Source organism: Dama dama, chromosome 2, assembly GCF_033118175.1.
Source record: "Dama dama isolate Ldn47 chromosome 2, ASM3311817v1, whole genome shotgun sequence".
Classification (NCBI taxonomy): domain Eukaryota; kingdom Metazoa; phylum Chordata; class Mammalia; order Artiodactyla; family Cervidae; genus Dama; species Dama dama.
In genome coordinates this window covers 42,448,734-42,463,093 of record NC_083682.1, presented here as the reverse complement: position 1 = coordinate 42,463,093, position 14,360 = coordinate 42,448,734, and the positions used below count along the sequence as shown (strand labels likewise).

At 41.7% G+C, this 14,360-nt stretch overlaps 1 protein-coding gene across 1 annotated transcript in view; it reads left to right on the top strand.

Moving 5' to 3' along the window:
- Nucleotides 1-4,745, top strand: part of RAB38 (RAB38, member RAS oncogene family) — a 62,635-nt gene extending 57,890 nt beyond the window's left edge. The window contains exon 3 of the mRNA XM_061120289.1: nt 3,854-4,745. Within this exon, the coding sequence (XP_060976272.1) occupies nt 3,854-4,006 (153 nt within the window). The 3' untranslated portion in view covers nt 4,007-4,745. The remainder of the gene's footprint in view (nt 1-3,853) is intronic.
- Nucleotides 4,746-14,360: the final 9,615 nt, after the last annotated feature.

Sequence of the window (14,360 nt, the reverse complement as noted above, 5' to 3'; positions counted from 1 at the left end):
TAACTTATATGCAGAGTACATCATGAGAAATGCTGGGCTGGAGGAAGCACAAGCTGGAATCAAGATTTCTGGGAGAAATATCAGTCCTCAGATATGCAGATGACATCACCCTTATGGCAGAAAGTCAAGAGGAACTAAAGAACCTCTTAATGAAAGTGAAAGAGGACAGTGAAAAAGTTGGTTTAAAACTCAACATTCAGAAAACTAAGATCATGGCATCCGGTCCCATTACTTCATGGCAAAAAACAGGGAAACAATGGAAACAGTGACAGACTTTATTTTTTTGGTGCCACAATCACTGCAGATGGTGACTGCAGCCATGAAATTAAAAGATGCTTGCTCCTTGGAAGAAAAGTTATGACCAACCAAGATAACATATTGAAAAGCAGAAACATTACTTTGCCAACAAAGGTCCATCTACTCAAAGCTATGGTTTTTCCAATAGTCATGTATGGATGTGAGATTTGGACTATAAAGAAAGCTGGGTGCCGAAGAATTGATCCTTTTGAACTGTGGTGTTGGAGAAGACTCTTGAGAGTCCCTTGGACTGCAAGGAGATCCAACCAGTCAATCCTAAACAAAATCAGTCCTGAATATTCATTGGAAGGACAGATGCTGAAGCTGAAGCTCCAATACTTTGGCCACCTGATGTGAAGAACCGACTCATTGGAAACGACACTGATGCTGGGAAAAATTGAAGGCAGGAGGAGAAGGGGGCGACAGAGAATGAGATGGTCGGATGGCATCACTGACCTGATGGACATGAATTTGAGTAGGTTCTGGGAGTTGGTGATGGACAGGGAAGCCTGGCATGCTGCAGTCCATGGCATCGCAAAGAGTCAGACACAACTGAGCAACTGAACTGAACTGCTTCTTAGAAGAAAAACTATGACCAACCTAGACAGCATAATAAAAAGTGGAGACATTACTTTGCCAACAGAGGTCTGACTCGTCAAAGCCAGTAGTCAAGTATGGATGTGAGAGTTGGACTATGAAGAAAGCTGAGCGCCAAAGAATCAATGCTTTTGAACTGTGGTGTTGGAGAAGACTCTTGAGAGTCCCTTGGACTGCAGGGAGATCATACTAGTCATTTCTAAAGGAAATCAGTCCTGAATATTCATGGGAAGGACTGATGCCAAACTGAAGTCCATCACTGACTCAATGGACATGAGTCTGAGTAAGCTCTGGGAGTTGGTGATGGACAGGGAAGCCTGGTGTGCTGCAGTCCATGGGGTTGTAAAGAGTTGGGCATGACTGAGTGACTGAGCTGAGATGTAGATAACATTTATTAAATGTATGCTATATCCTCTTCTCTGTTCTAAGTGTCTTGCATGTTGTAAGTATTAGCATGTGTTAACTTACTATCATCTGTAAAGTAGATTCCCTTTACAGATGAGGAAACTAAGGTGAGGAGTGGTGACCAGTTTTCCCAAGGTCACACCACCAGAAAGTGGGAGCTGAGATAAGAGGGTGGCTTCAGGCTTGTGCTCTGAGTACTATATACTGTGCTTGTTTGTAGAATGCATGTGCTCATTATAGTGCTTCCTGGCTTCCTCTGAGAGGTTCCAATCTGAAATAGACATGCCATGGCAACCATGATACACATAGTAAGTATTTCCCAAGTGCTCGCTGATAAATTACGGAATTAAAAAGAGTACTAAGGGTCCAGAGCTTCCCTGTTCGCTTAGTGGTAAAGAATCCACCTGTCAATTCAGGAGACTCGGGTTCGATCTCTTGGTCGGGAAGATACTCTGGAGAAGGAAATGGCAACCCACTTTGTTATTCTTGCCTGGAGAATTTCCATGGACACAGAAGCCCGGTGGGCTACAGTTAATAGGGCTGCAAGAGTTGGACATGACTGGATGATTAACCACCACCACCCGTGGGTCTATATAGTTTTGTCTAGTAATGATTTGTATTGGATTGTGTTTTTCGACACTTCACTTGAAAAGTAATCTCAGTGGCTCTGTCTGGCCAAGTTCTCATTCAAGGCTCATAGTAGTCTGGTCCCAGATGCCCTTTTCAATCTTATTATACCTCTGCTATTTACCTTGCTAGTGTAAGTTCTTATAAGGACAGACTTTACTGTTGTCTTTGTATGCCTCGTACTTAGGAGGAATCTAAAGAATATAGATTGAATGACTGTGAGTCATCATGAACTGCTACCCTGTTCCGACTCAGAGGGATTGGGTAGAGAGGGAGGTGGGAGGGGGGATCGGGATGGGGAATACATGTAAATCCATGGCTGATTCATGTCAATGTATGAAAAAACCCACTACAATATTGTAAAGTAATTAGCTTCCAACTAATAAAAATAAATGAAAAAAATAAAATAAAACCTGAAAAAATAAATAAATAAATAAAAGTAGGCACAGTCACTCCTTGGCTCTGAATGATTTCCTTAGTTGACAGCCCCATCCTCTGTAATCTCACATCTTAGTCCTGACACCAGCTAATGTGTTAAAGGTCACAATTTCACTGGCATCATCTTGTCTTTTTCTACAAGGCTGCCACTAATTGGGCTTAAGTTTTAGTTGTTTTTCTCATGAGGATGATGGATTTTCATCATTTGTCCACACTTCACTCTCTTCATTAGTAGATTTTGCCAATTTACACATTAAAATGAAAGAACCCTATTTTACTGGCAAGTTAATATAGGAGTGGAGGTTTAAAAAATACTACTGTCAAATCTAACTTATATTGCTTATGCAGGAGGGCCCTTTTTAATGCTTAAAACTTGCTTTATGAAAGAGAAAGGATCTAAGATTTATTTTGCACCCACTGGTCCTAACATTGTAGTAAGAACTTGTGTTATTGCTCTTGATTTTGAAAACTTGAAAAGGAATAACACTTGGTAAGAGCCAGGCTTTGATGTCAGCGACATCTGGTTGTGAATTCTGGCCCTCAAACCCTTCTGCTGTATGATCTTGGCTCTGGGAGGAGTCTCTTAATCTCTCTAAATTTAAGTTGTCTTACCTGTGAACAGATATGATATCCCACATTTGATATTTGCGACTAAGCACGCAGCACGTGCTTTATCATCAAGACTGTCACATAGATGAGGAAAGGGAAGCCCAGAGACATGAATTCTGGCTCTCTGCCTTCCAGTCCAATGGCAGGACTGCAATGCTCCGGCCGCTCTGAAGTTAGGCATGATCACATGACTTTCATAGGACAATGAAATGGGAGGATAAATGCTGTGTCTCCCTTTTACTTTTCTCCAGAAGCAATAAGAGCCAATGTGCAATTCACCATGTTCTTTTCTCCCTGCTTCTGCAAGCATGACAAGCACAGAGATAGAACTTCTCTTGGCCTAGGTTGATGGCTGAAAAGCCAGGTATCCTGTGATGCACGTAGGATGAGTGACAGTTATGACTTTGTTGCTTTAAGCCACTGATTTGGGGGTGTGAATGAATTCTGGTATAAAAACCAGTAATAACAACAACAACATCACAAACAAACAAAAAAACAACCAGAACTTCACCTTGTTTTAGATTTAGAAACCCTCAGAGGAATTTTTATTAAGGCTCTGTTAAATGGGAGAGGTTTGTTGTTTGTAGAACTCGAAAAGTTACTGTAAGCTTTCATAGCAAGGGAACTCAGGGTTGAGCTTGAATGATCGAAAACATGCTAATGAATAGTTACAGAACAAATCCATATACTTACTTTTGTGAAAGACTAAAGTGTAAAGTTCTTAGAAGGAATAAACAAGAGCGAGGGGAATAAATAGAAAGAGGATGCATGGGATAGGGTTTAGAAAGAGATATTTAAATACTGCCCTTTGTCTCGTATAAATCTCTGCTCTAGTGTTATTCTAGAATACTGAATACTAAAAGCTGTTTTCTCCCCTTAGGAAAATATCAACATCGATGAAGCCTCCAGATGCCTGGTGAAACATATACTTGCCAATGAGTGTGACCTGATGGAGTCCATTCAGCCTGACATCGTGAAGCCGCATCTCACATCGACCAGGGTCGTCAGCTGCTCCAGCTGCTCCAAATCCTAGTGGGCTCTTGTGCTGGAATATGGTGGGAGGAATCCAATCATCTCATGAATTGCGTCTCAAATCCTACCATCTTGGATAAATGTCAGGATGGGGATACAGCTGGGGCAAGCCAAAGACCTATGCCTGTATCTTTCTTTCCTCCAAGAGAAATAGCAAATGTTCCTTTTTATGTTCCCCCCCCCCCCCACAGCATCAGCACAGTGTTTACAAGCTTTTAAAATATTTAGTCTGTTACAACATTCTGTCTTGTAGGTGACTGTAATTCTGCACAAACAGAGTTGGCCCTATTATTTGCATCTTTGGGTCAGCCAGGGCCTCAGGTCTGAAAGAGAAAGGGGACAAGAACAGACTAGCTGTCAAGTTAAGCACTGGCTTTGACTTTGCCCCTGGAGTCTTTGTCCAGACGTCAGTACATCCTCTGCTGCTCTGACAGGCCTATTAAGTAGAAGCCGTCCTTTCTCCAGAGATGACCTCCATTCTCAACAGACCTGGAGTTGTCTCTGATTTAGCTCTTCAGAGTCATGGACACAGGCTTCCTGTGCTTTTCTTGCTTTTATTGTCACTTGCCGTGCCCTGAATGTTGGTTTCACTGAAAACTTTTATGAAAAGACCTCCCCTGGTATGTGCCTTTCTGTTAGCTTTCTCTAACCCGAGCTGTGGGACTCTTCTGTATGTGTAATATATATTATATATATTTTCACAAGTGAAAAATAAAACATGAAAAGATGCTGTTTCCTTATTTCTGCAAGTGCTTCAAGTTTCTTAGTATTCTGAACTTTTTTTTTTTTTTTGGACCAGGTGTCCATTGTTCTCTCGACCCATTTCTAAAATTTGATTTCAAAAAAGAGATGTGAGAGACGCACTTGAAGGATACTGTTAAAACTGAGATGAGTCATGCATCTCATCTGTACCTACAGTTCATATTGGCATGTAGGCCAGGAGTGTAAGCAGTGTATCTACACAATTTCTGGTTAAGCAGAGGAATGTATTTTCATATTCTGGTCAGGAAAGCTGCCAAACCAACCAACATACAGAGAAACAATTAAAACATGCATGTTGATATCTTGCTTTACACGCTGGCTGTGGTGCAGGTATGCTGCAGGTAGCCACTGCTTTTGAAGGGCATTAGTTTTCATTGATGTTGATAATAGATCGGAACTTGGTAACAGATGTTTTTTTGGGTGTCCTACCCATATTATCTAGGCATTCATTGTCTCCATAAATACCAACCACACCGCTTCCTATTATTCGTGTTTGTGATCCTTTCCCTAAGGGCATTCTCTAGCCCCTGGAACTCTTGACCCATGAGGCAGGCAGGCCAGTGAGTTAATATCTTCAGAGCATCCCTCAACCAATGACAGCAGAGATTGGGGGATAAATACCTTAGGTTCTTTTTCTTTCAGGAAGACCAGTTCTGAGCATGCTCTCTGCAGTCTCTTAGACACCCCCAGTGGGGTTAATAGCCCTTGGTTCCCATAGGGGAGACCTTCCCACATGCCTCATCCTTTATGGTCTTCATTTCACGCTTACTGGCTTTCATACTTATGAGCTTCATTTTCTCCTTTCCTCACCGCCTCACTCTTCTATAAGGGCTTCCTGGGTCACTTTCTAGATAAGCTACTTTCACTCAAATCCTTGTTTCAGGGTCTTATGGTAGAAACCAAAACCTGCCCAAGTTACTTGGGACAGAAGTGATTTAGGAAGCTGGGGCTTGACACCAGCTTTTGAATTGAATGACTCACTACCTAGGTGGTAGCAAGGACCCCCTTACTGGTGGATAATATGGGGGAGCCGATCCCTGGCCAGCTATAGTACCATAATTACTAAGACTCTCATCAGGTGGATTGAGATAGAATACAGTCAGAAGTAAAATCTTACACTGCTCTTGTGTTGGAAAGACATGCAATAGCAGAGTTCATTAACTTCCATGAAACTCTATAGGGAAAAAAAAATTACAGGCTTGTGTCAGTCAACACTTGACTCGAGATTTGGTGTAAAAGTTTAAAGACTTGCAACCAGCAATCAAAGTGACCCTTACTTCCTTCAGCTACAGGATAGACTGTGCTGAAAATCAGGCCTAAGATGTGATTTTAGGAGAAGGAAAAATACAAAGGAGGCCAAGTTCACAGGGCTAGCAAGGCTTTTCCACTAAAATCAGGGTCTTTGTAGGGAAAGAGACACGAAGCATGGGAGGAAACATTCGGGTAGATGCTCTTAAGAGTCTTGAACCCAGAGAGTCTTCTGAAATTCTGCTCCAGATAAAGAGGCCCTTACCCCTTTCTGTGGAGAATGGCTGGTGACCACGTTAAAACCCCACCTCAGCAGGACGTTTTATAACGTGATGTTTCCCTTCTCAAGCTCTGCTCCCATCTCCCTTCATTGCTTCTAGACAAATACTTAGGATCAAATCTCAGTATGACTTGAGTGGGAAAGTATGATCCATGTTTCAAGATGAGACGGATTATTAATGAAATGAACTATTGAACCTGGCTCATGATTGCTACTAGGAATCAGGAGAATATTCTGAGGAACTGGTCTTGAGACACTGGATCAGAGAGGACAGAACTTAAGATCGCATAACAATCTCTTTGTTGGAGAGCACTCTTATGTGAGTTAATTTTTAACATTCTGGCAAGTACACCTGGAGCTGGTCCCGACGTGCTACTGGAATAGCCCTTAAAAGCTTGGAAATGAGGTTGGCCTAAAACAAATGATGTGGTTATGCCAGAACCACCTTGGCAAAGCATTGGAGAAGAGTTCCAAGGTCTCAGAGAGGTGGGCATGTTATAATGTGTTTATTTTGTAATGTCAAAGAAACTATCAGCTGATTATGTTCCCTGGGAGAGCCAAGACGACATTCGCTTCACTAGAACAATAAGGTTGTTTAGTCACTAAAGTCACGCCCAATTCTTTTGTGACCCCATGGACTGTAGCCTGCCAGGCTCCTTTGTCCATAGGATTTCCCAGCAAGAAGACTGGAGTGGGTTGCTGTTTCCTTCTCCAGGGGATCTCCCCCACCCAGGAATCAAACCCACATCTCCTGCATTGCAGGTGGGTTCTTTACCACTGAGCCACCAGGGAAGTCCCAAAAAACCAACAATCCCCTAAAGAGGGATGCCAACTTCAGTGACAGGGGCAGTAGTGCCTGTTCCCCATAGACCAGACTTGAGACTGTAAATATGCTCTTGTGGTTTGCTAGGAATGATACCCTGCATGGTTCAAAATGTGGTTACTACCAAGTGATATGGTATATGTAGTGCTGAGTCCTAGATAGCTAGCATCAAAGGGAGCACAAAGCCTTCCACTATCCCTTTAAATAATCCACCTAAGAAAGTGGGCTTCCTGTCCTACTGTGTAGCCCAGGGAGCTATATTCAATATCCTGTGATTAGTCATAATGGAAAAGAATATGAAAAATAATATATATATATATATATATGTTTATAACTGAATCACGGTGCTGAATAGCAGAAATTAACACAACATTGGAAATCAACTATGCTCCAATAAAATAATAAATTGAAAAAGAAAAAGAAAAGTGTCCTTCCCCTTCTTATAACTTCAGGTTCTGCTGGGTTAGAACTCTTGATACTTCTACCAGGGGACACAGTAAATCTACAACTTCGGCTGCAGCCTGATCATTCTTGGCTCTTATGCCCCGGGGCCAGCAGTCAGAGAAGGCAGTTACTGTGTGGACAAGGGTAATTCATCCTGATCGTGACGAGGCCATAGAGTTGTTGCTAAATAATGGAGCAGGAAGGAGTATGTCTGGAAATCATGGGACTCACCGGCCTGCGTCTTGATGCATCCCTGGTGAGAAACGAGAGGGCAATCGCCGCTACAACATCTTGATGAGGACAAGCAACCAGGGACTCATCCTCTAAGGGCTCGAAGACTGAGTTACTGCACCACATGATGAACCCAGACGAGAAGCAGCTTGGTCTAGGGCATGGAAGTGATAAAGGAGGGAAATGATGAATATCAGTTATGGCTTCAAGATTAGCCACAGCAGGAGACTACAGGCCTCCTGTTTTAAGTTCGCTCTTTCTTGGTCTCTCTTTTGGAACTATAACAAGTGATCTTAAAAAAAAAAAAAAATCAGTGAGAAGACAGAATGAACTTGACCTGCAACATGAGTGAATCTGGGTAATGCGTGCAGTGGGCTATGGTAGACCATAGAAGAGGAAAGACTGAGGGCAGGAGGTGAAGGGGGCGACAGAGGATGAGATGACTGAATGGCCTCATGGATCCAAAGGACTTGAGTTTGAGCAAACTCCGGGAGGTGGTGAAGGACAGGGAAGCCTGTGTGCTGCAGTCCATGGGGTCGCAGAGAGTCAGACAGGACTGAGCGACAGAATAACAACAACAGCAGTAGCAGAGGAAGTGAACAATCCATTGCAATCCCCTGACATCCCCCGCGATTCTACCTTAACACGTTCTTTAGGTGCATGAAGCATATTTGTCTCGCACGCTGGACAGATGCGAGTGCTACAGAGTTAATGCCTTCAGGAGCAGCCTCATCTGAGACTAATATAAACGGGTAGATAAGTACTTCAGCTTCCTCACCTCTCAGGCGGGATACACCTGAGCCTCGCTATATTCACTCAGAGACCCTCAGCGTAGCTGAGTCAAGTTTTACTCAGGGGCAACCTGTGCATTATCACACCCCTTTTTTTCCTTTCCTTCCCAGTCTCACTGCTCTTCTATCAGTGCTCCCAAAGATCACCTCCCAGTTCAGAGATTTTCATGTTTGATTGAGTTACAGTTGCTGGTGGCTCTTAACATGTCTGAACATCGAGACAATAGCCCTTATTACCACGCAATCGCTAGTCCACCGCTTTTGCAGCTAAACATGCACTGAAATGTGATGTCTAAGATATGTATGGTAAGAGCAGAACCAAGTATAATAACCCTCATTCATCACAGAAAATTGTTACGTATACTGTTTGCAAAATGAATATTCATGGGTTCCTTCTCTCCCTTGACGAATATTCATTGAACAATAACTGTATTCCCACACTTGGTGGGGCACTGTTCTGGACATGTGAATAACTAAGTCATGGTCTCAGATCTGAAACTATTATGATCACCTAGGAGACACAAACATGTGAATAATTCACCATGAGTCAAGAGAGAAGTCAGATGTCCAAACCAAGACATCTCTTCTGAAAACATGATTTGTTTCTAAATGCAGAGGCTGCAGCTCCAAATGTATTTAAGGAAACAGAATATATGTGCCTACATACATGCTTCCTGGGACACTGGAATCTAGCCACTTAAGACTGCTTTGTTCAGCTAGCTTTTCCTGCTGCCTGCAATATTCTTTTCCTTTCTTTGCCTGGAAATCCTGCCATTCCTTAAAGATGAGCACTGTGACAGAGCCTTTTAGTCTGATCTATCTCTGTGGGTGCATGATAAGTCGAGTCAGTTGTGTCCAACATTTTGTGGCCCAATGGACCATAGCCCACCAGCCTCCTCTGTCCAAGGGATTCTCCAGGCGTGAATACTGGAGTGGGTTGCCATGCCCTCCTGTCATTCCCTACCCAAGGATTGAACCTGGGTCTCTTATGTCTCCTGCATTGGCAGGTGGGTTCTTTACCACTAGCGCCACCTGGGAAGCCTGTCTGTCTCTGTAAATGATGCCAATTTTCTTACAATTTGCACCGCTCTTGATTGATGCTATCATCAAACACTCATATACTGCATTATAGTGCTGTATCAACTGTTATTTATAGAACACATACTATAGGACAATCAATGATGTGCAACTTTATTATGCCATTCAATTCCCATAGCAACGCTACACAAAAGTATTCATCTCCTCGTTTTATATATGAAGAAATTGAAGTACACAGATATTGAACAATTTGCCAAAACTCACACAAAAACCAACTGGCAACGCAAGGACTCCGAACCAGCAGCCTAATTCCAGCATACTTTAAATGGGCGAAACGTGTAGTGTGCAAACACACAGGAATAAAACTGTGACAAGAAAAAAATTAGGACCATGGGAGAAAGCAGTATGAGATTATTGTTTCCCCCACTGCAATATATTAGTGGCACCACGGAGCGTAGTCCTGGTGTTTTTCTACAGGAAGAAATCCTAGGAATCCTTTATACCACTATTGTCATCTACCTATTTTTTCATCACTTCTCCATCCATGACTCATGTTCAGATGTTGGAACTAGCATTATACATGGGTTTAAACTTAGATGCCTCTCAGTTTTTTCTGTCTGAAAATATTCTTGGCTTTCTGGGATCCCCAAGCACCACACAACTCCCCAGTACTGTAAGAGAAGAGAGCACGAGAAATCCCAATAAACAGGTCTGAAGTGCTGACAGACTGGTCACAGTAACTGTCAAAGACGAAGGCAAATGCCTCTGAGGAGCAAATGAACAGTATTTCACTGCATTGACAAGTGAAATTTTCCATTTCAACAAACCCACTTATTTTGTTCAATCTGATAGTTTCTCAAATTAAAAGATGCTTACTCCTTGGAAGAAAAGTTATGACCAACCTAGACAGCATATTAAAAAAACAGAGACATTACCTTGCCAACAAAGGTCCGTCTGGTCAAGGCTATGGTTTTTCCAGTGGTCATGTATGAATCTGAGAGTTGGACTATAAAGAAAGCTGAGCACCAAAGAATTGATGCTTTTAAACTGTGGTGTTGGAGAAGACTCTTGAGAGTACCTCCAACCAGTCCATCCTAAAGGAAATCAGTCCTGAATATTCATTGGAAAGACTGATGCTGAAGCTGAAGCTCCAATAGTTTGGCCACCTGTTGTAAAGAACTGACTCATTTGAAAAGACCCTGATGCTGGGAAAAACTGAAGGCAGGAGAAGAAGGGGACGACAAAGGATGAGATGGTTGGATGGCATCACTGACTCAACAGACATGAGTTTGAGTAAACTCCAAGCATTGGTAATGCACAGGGAAGCCTGGCGTGCTGCAGTCCATGGGGTCGCAAAGAGTCAGACACGACTGAGTGACTGAACTAACTGACTGATAGCTTCTCAGAATGTTAATATTCAGGCACAGGCTTTAGTATATACCTACTTCCCCAATGGCTCAGTGGGTAAAGAATCCACCTGCAATTCAGGACACATAGGAAATGCTGGTTCGATCCCTGGGCCAGGAAGATCCCCTGGAGGAGAAAATGGCAACCCACTCTAGTATTATTGCCTGGGAAATTCCATGGACAGAGGAGGAGCAAAAAGTCAGACACGAATGAGCACATGGCATTCAAGTGTGATATGCTCACTGAAACTGTAATGGTAGACATAAAATGCTGAAATTCATAACTCCAGCTGGCCCAGATTATGCTTTCTATTAGGACAAAATTTTGTTTCAAAAGAGCTTAGAGAAACCTGATGAAAGTTTTATTTTAATGTGAAATATCAAAGAGTTGCTATTACTTCTAATACAATACAATGTGTATGTTTCATCCTCAACTGAACTTTTAAGAAGCTACCTTATGCCAGATGTGTAACATCAATCAATTTGCATTCATTGAACCATTATATGACTGCTTGAGGAAGTTGCTGTGCATTTAAGTAGATCACATGTTAAGGTCTTTACTAAAATGCAGAGTGCTTAATATATGTTAGTTTCTTTCCTTTTTCTGTGATAGCTGTTGTCATGGAAACATGAGGAATAAAAGTCATGGGTCCCTGCTCTTTAAATTTGCTCTTTCCTTGGGGAGAGTAATGGGACAGGCAAAAGATACCATTACAGATCAAGAAATGAAGATGGTTTCTGTTTCCATTGCATAAAGAGTCCTCATTTTTATTTCACTATTATAATAATTATTAATAGTTATTATCTATTGCTCAGTTCTATACTGTAACTTTCAAACATAATGTCATTTCATCATCACTACCACCCTATTGGGGGAGAGTGATTTCACATTTTATGGATAAGAAAAGAGAATGATAAGAAATAATATCCACATATATTACGTGATTCTGGCAGGATTTCTAGTCAACACACCTTCCTTTATGTCCTCCAAAGCAAAGGCCCTCATCCCTCCTGGCTAAAGTGGCAGATCTAGAGATAAGCCTGTGACCCAACCGACCCGCAGAGTCCTCTGCTGTGCCTCCCGCCACTTCCCATCAGTGCTTTAGGAAAGGGGGTCACAGGAAATTGCCGTCATTTTCTCACGCCATGTGACATGTGACAGATGACAGTTAGATGAGCCTCAGTGGCTCAGATGGTACAGAATCCACCTGCAGTGCAGGAGACATGGGTTCAATCCCTGGGTCGGGAAGATGCCCTGGAGAAGGGCGTGGATACCCTCTCCAGTATTCTAGTGTTCTTGCTTGGAGAATCCCGTGGACAGGGAAGCCTGGCGGGCTACAGACCATGGGGCCACAAGAGTCGGACACGACTGAGCGACTCACACTTTTTTTCATTCCAACACGCAGAGAGATGAGGAGGCCAGCTTGAGAGACGAGGGCAGGCAGAAGTGATAGCACTTGGTCCAGCTGTGTATGACCCTTGATTTAAACTTTAACTTGCCAGTTCACGCGAAGCAGTAAAATCCTCTTTGGTTTCTCTGTTCATCTGTTTGAGGCATTTTGAATTGCTCTTTTGCCACTTGAAACTCAGACTCTGCTGAAAATACAACCACACAATTAAAACTGGTTTTGTACTCACGTATTTGTGTACCGGTCCATGTTTTGTTTTGTTTTTTTTAACTCATTTTATTGGTTTATGACATTATATAAGTTTTATGAATATAGTATTATAGTTGTACTTCTACACTATAGCATGCTGCTGCTGCTGCTAAGTCACTTCAGTCCTGTCCGACTCCGTGCGACCCCACAGACGGCAGCCCACCAAGCTCCCCCGTCCCTGGGATTCTCCAGGCAAGAACACTGGAGTGGGTTGCCATTTCCTTCTCCAATGCATGAAAGTGAAAAGTGAAAGTGAAGTCGCTCAGTCGTGTCCAACCCCTAGCGACCTCATGGACTGCAGCCCACCAGGCTCCTCCGTCCACAGGATTTTCCAGGCCAGAGTACTGGAGTGGGGTGCCGTTGCCTTCTCCAACACTATAGCATGTTCATTACCAAAAGTTTAGATTCCATTTGTCATCAAACAGCTGATCCCCTTACCCATGCCATCCCGCTATCCCCCTTCTCCTCTGATAATCACTATTCTGTTCTTTGTATCTATGTGTTCGTTGTGTTTCTTTAATTATTTTAAGTTTCACAAATGAGTGAACTCATACTGTATTCTTATTTCTCCACCTGATTTATTTCACTTAGTGCAATAACCTCAAGGTCTATCCATACTGTTGCAAACGGCAAGATTTCTTCTTTTTTGTAGATGATTCGTATTATATTTTATACATATATATATGCATACCACATCTTTATTCATTCACCCATTGATGGGCACTTAGGCAGTTTCTATATCTTAGTCACAGTAAATAATGCAATGATGAGCAGAGGGGAGAAGATAACTTTTTAAATTAGTGTTCTGACATTCTCTGGATAAATACCCAGAATCACATAGCAGTTCTATTCTTAATTTTTTGAGGAATCTTCATACTGTTTTCCATACTAGCTGCACCAATTTACATTCCCAGCAAAATTAGATGAGGATTCCTTCAGGTGTCTAAAGTTTTCTTAAAATAATAGCTCTCACTTAAATAGGAGATTTTTATAAGCATTGGAGGCTTTACTTCAAATATTCTACTAGTAGGGAAATAGGTAGAGTCATGACTGATGGAAGAACAATGTTTTATGTTAATAGTAACTAAATAGTCAGTATCCCCAAAGTAAATAGGTAAATAGTGACAAGGGGCTTATAGATTAAAAATAAAGCATGCAAATGCTTTTTGGGAATAGATGCCATTGTGAAATTACTGTAGATGAAGTTCTAATACTACCACTTGTAGTATTTAAATTAATATTTTGAAAGTAATATAAAAATGCTTTTTAAAAAATTCTAATTTAAATTGGAATTTGGGATTAACAGATACATGGTACTAACAAGGACACTAACAAGGACTTACTATATAACACAGTGAACTATATTCAATATCTTGAAATAACCTAAAATGAATGAGATATATAACCTAAGAATGAATATATATTATATATTTATTATGTATGTATACACATAACTGAATCACTTTGCTGTATACCTGAAACACTGTAAATCAACTATGTTCACTTCAATAAAACATGAAATTAAAAAATGCTTTAACCAGATGGTGTTTGCAAATCAAGAATCAGGAGACAGTTATTACTGAAATTCCATAAAATAAGTTCTGGGAATCTCTATTTTACAGAGAGAGAAAGAAAGAGATCACTGAGAGGAGTCCAAAAAACATGGAAAATAAA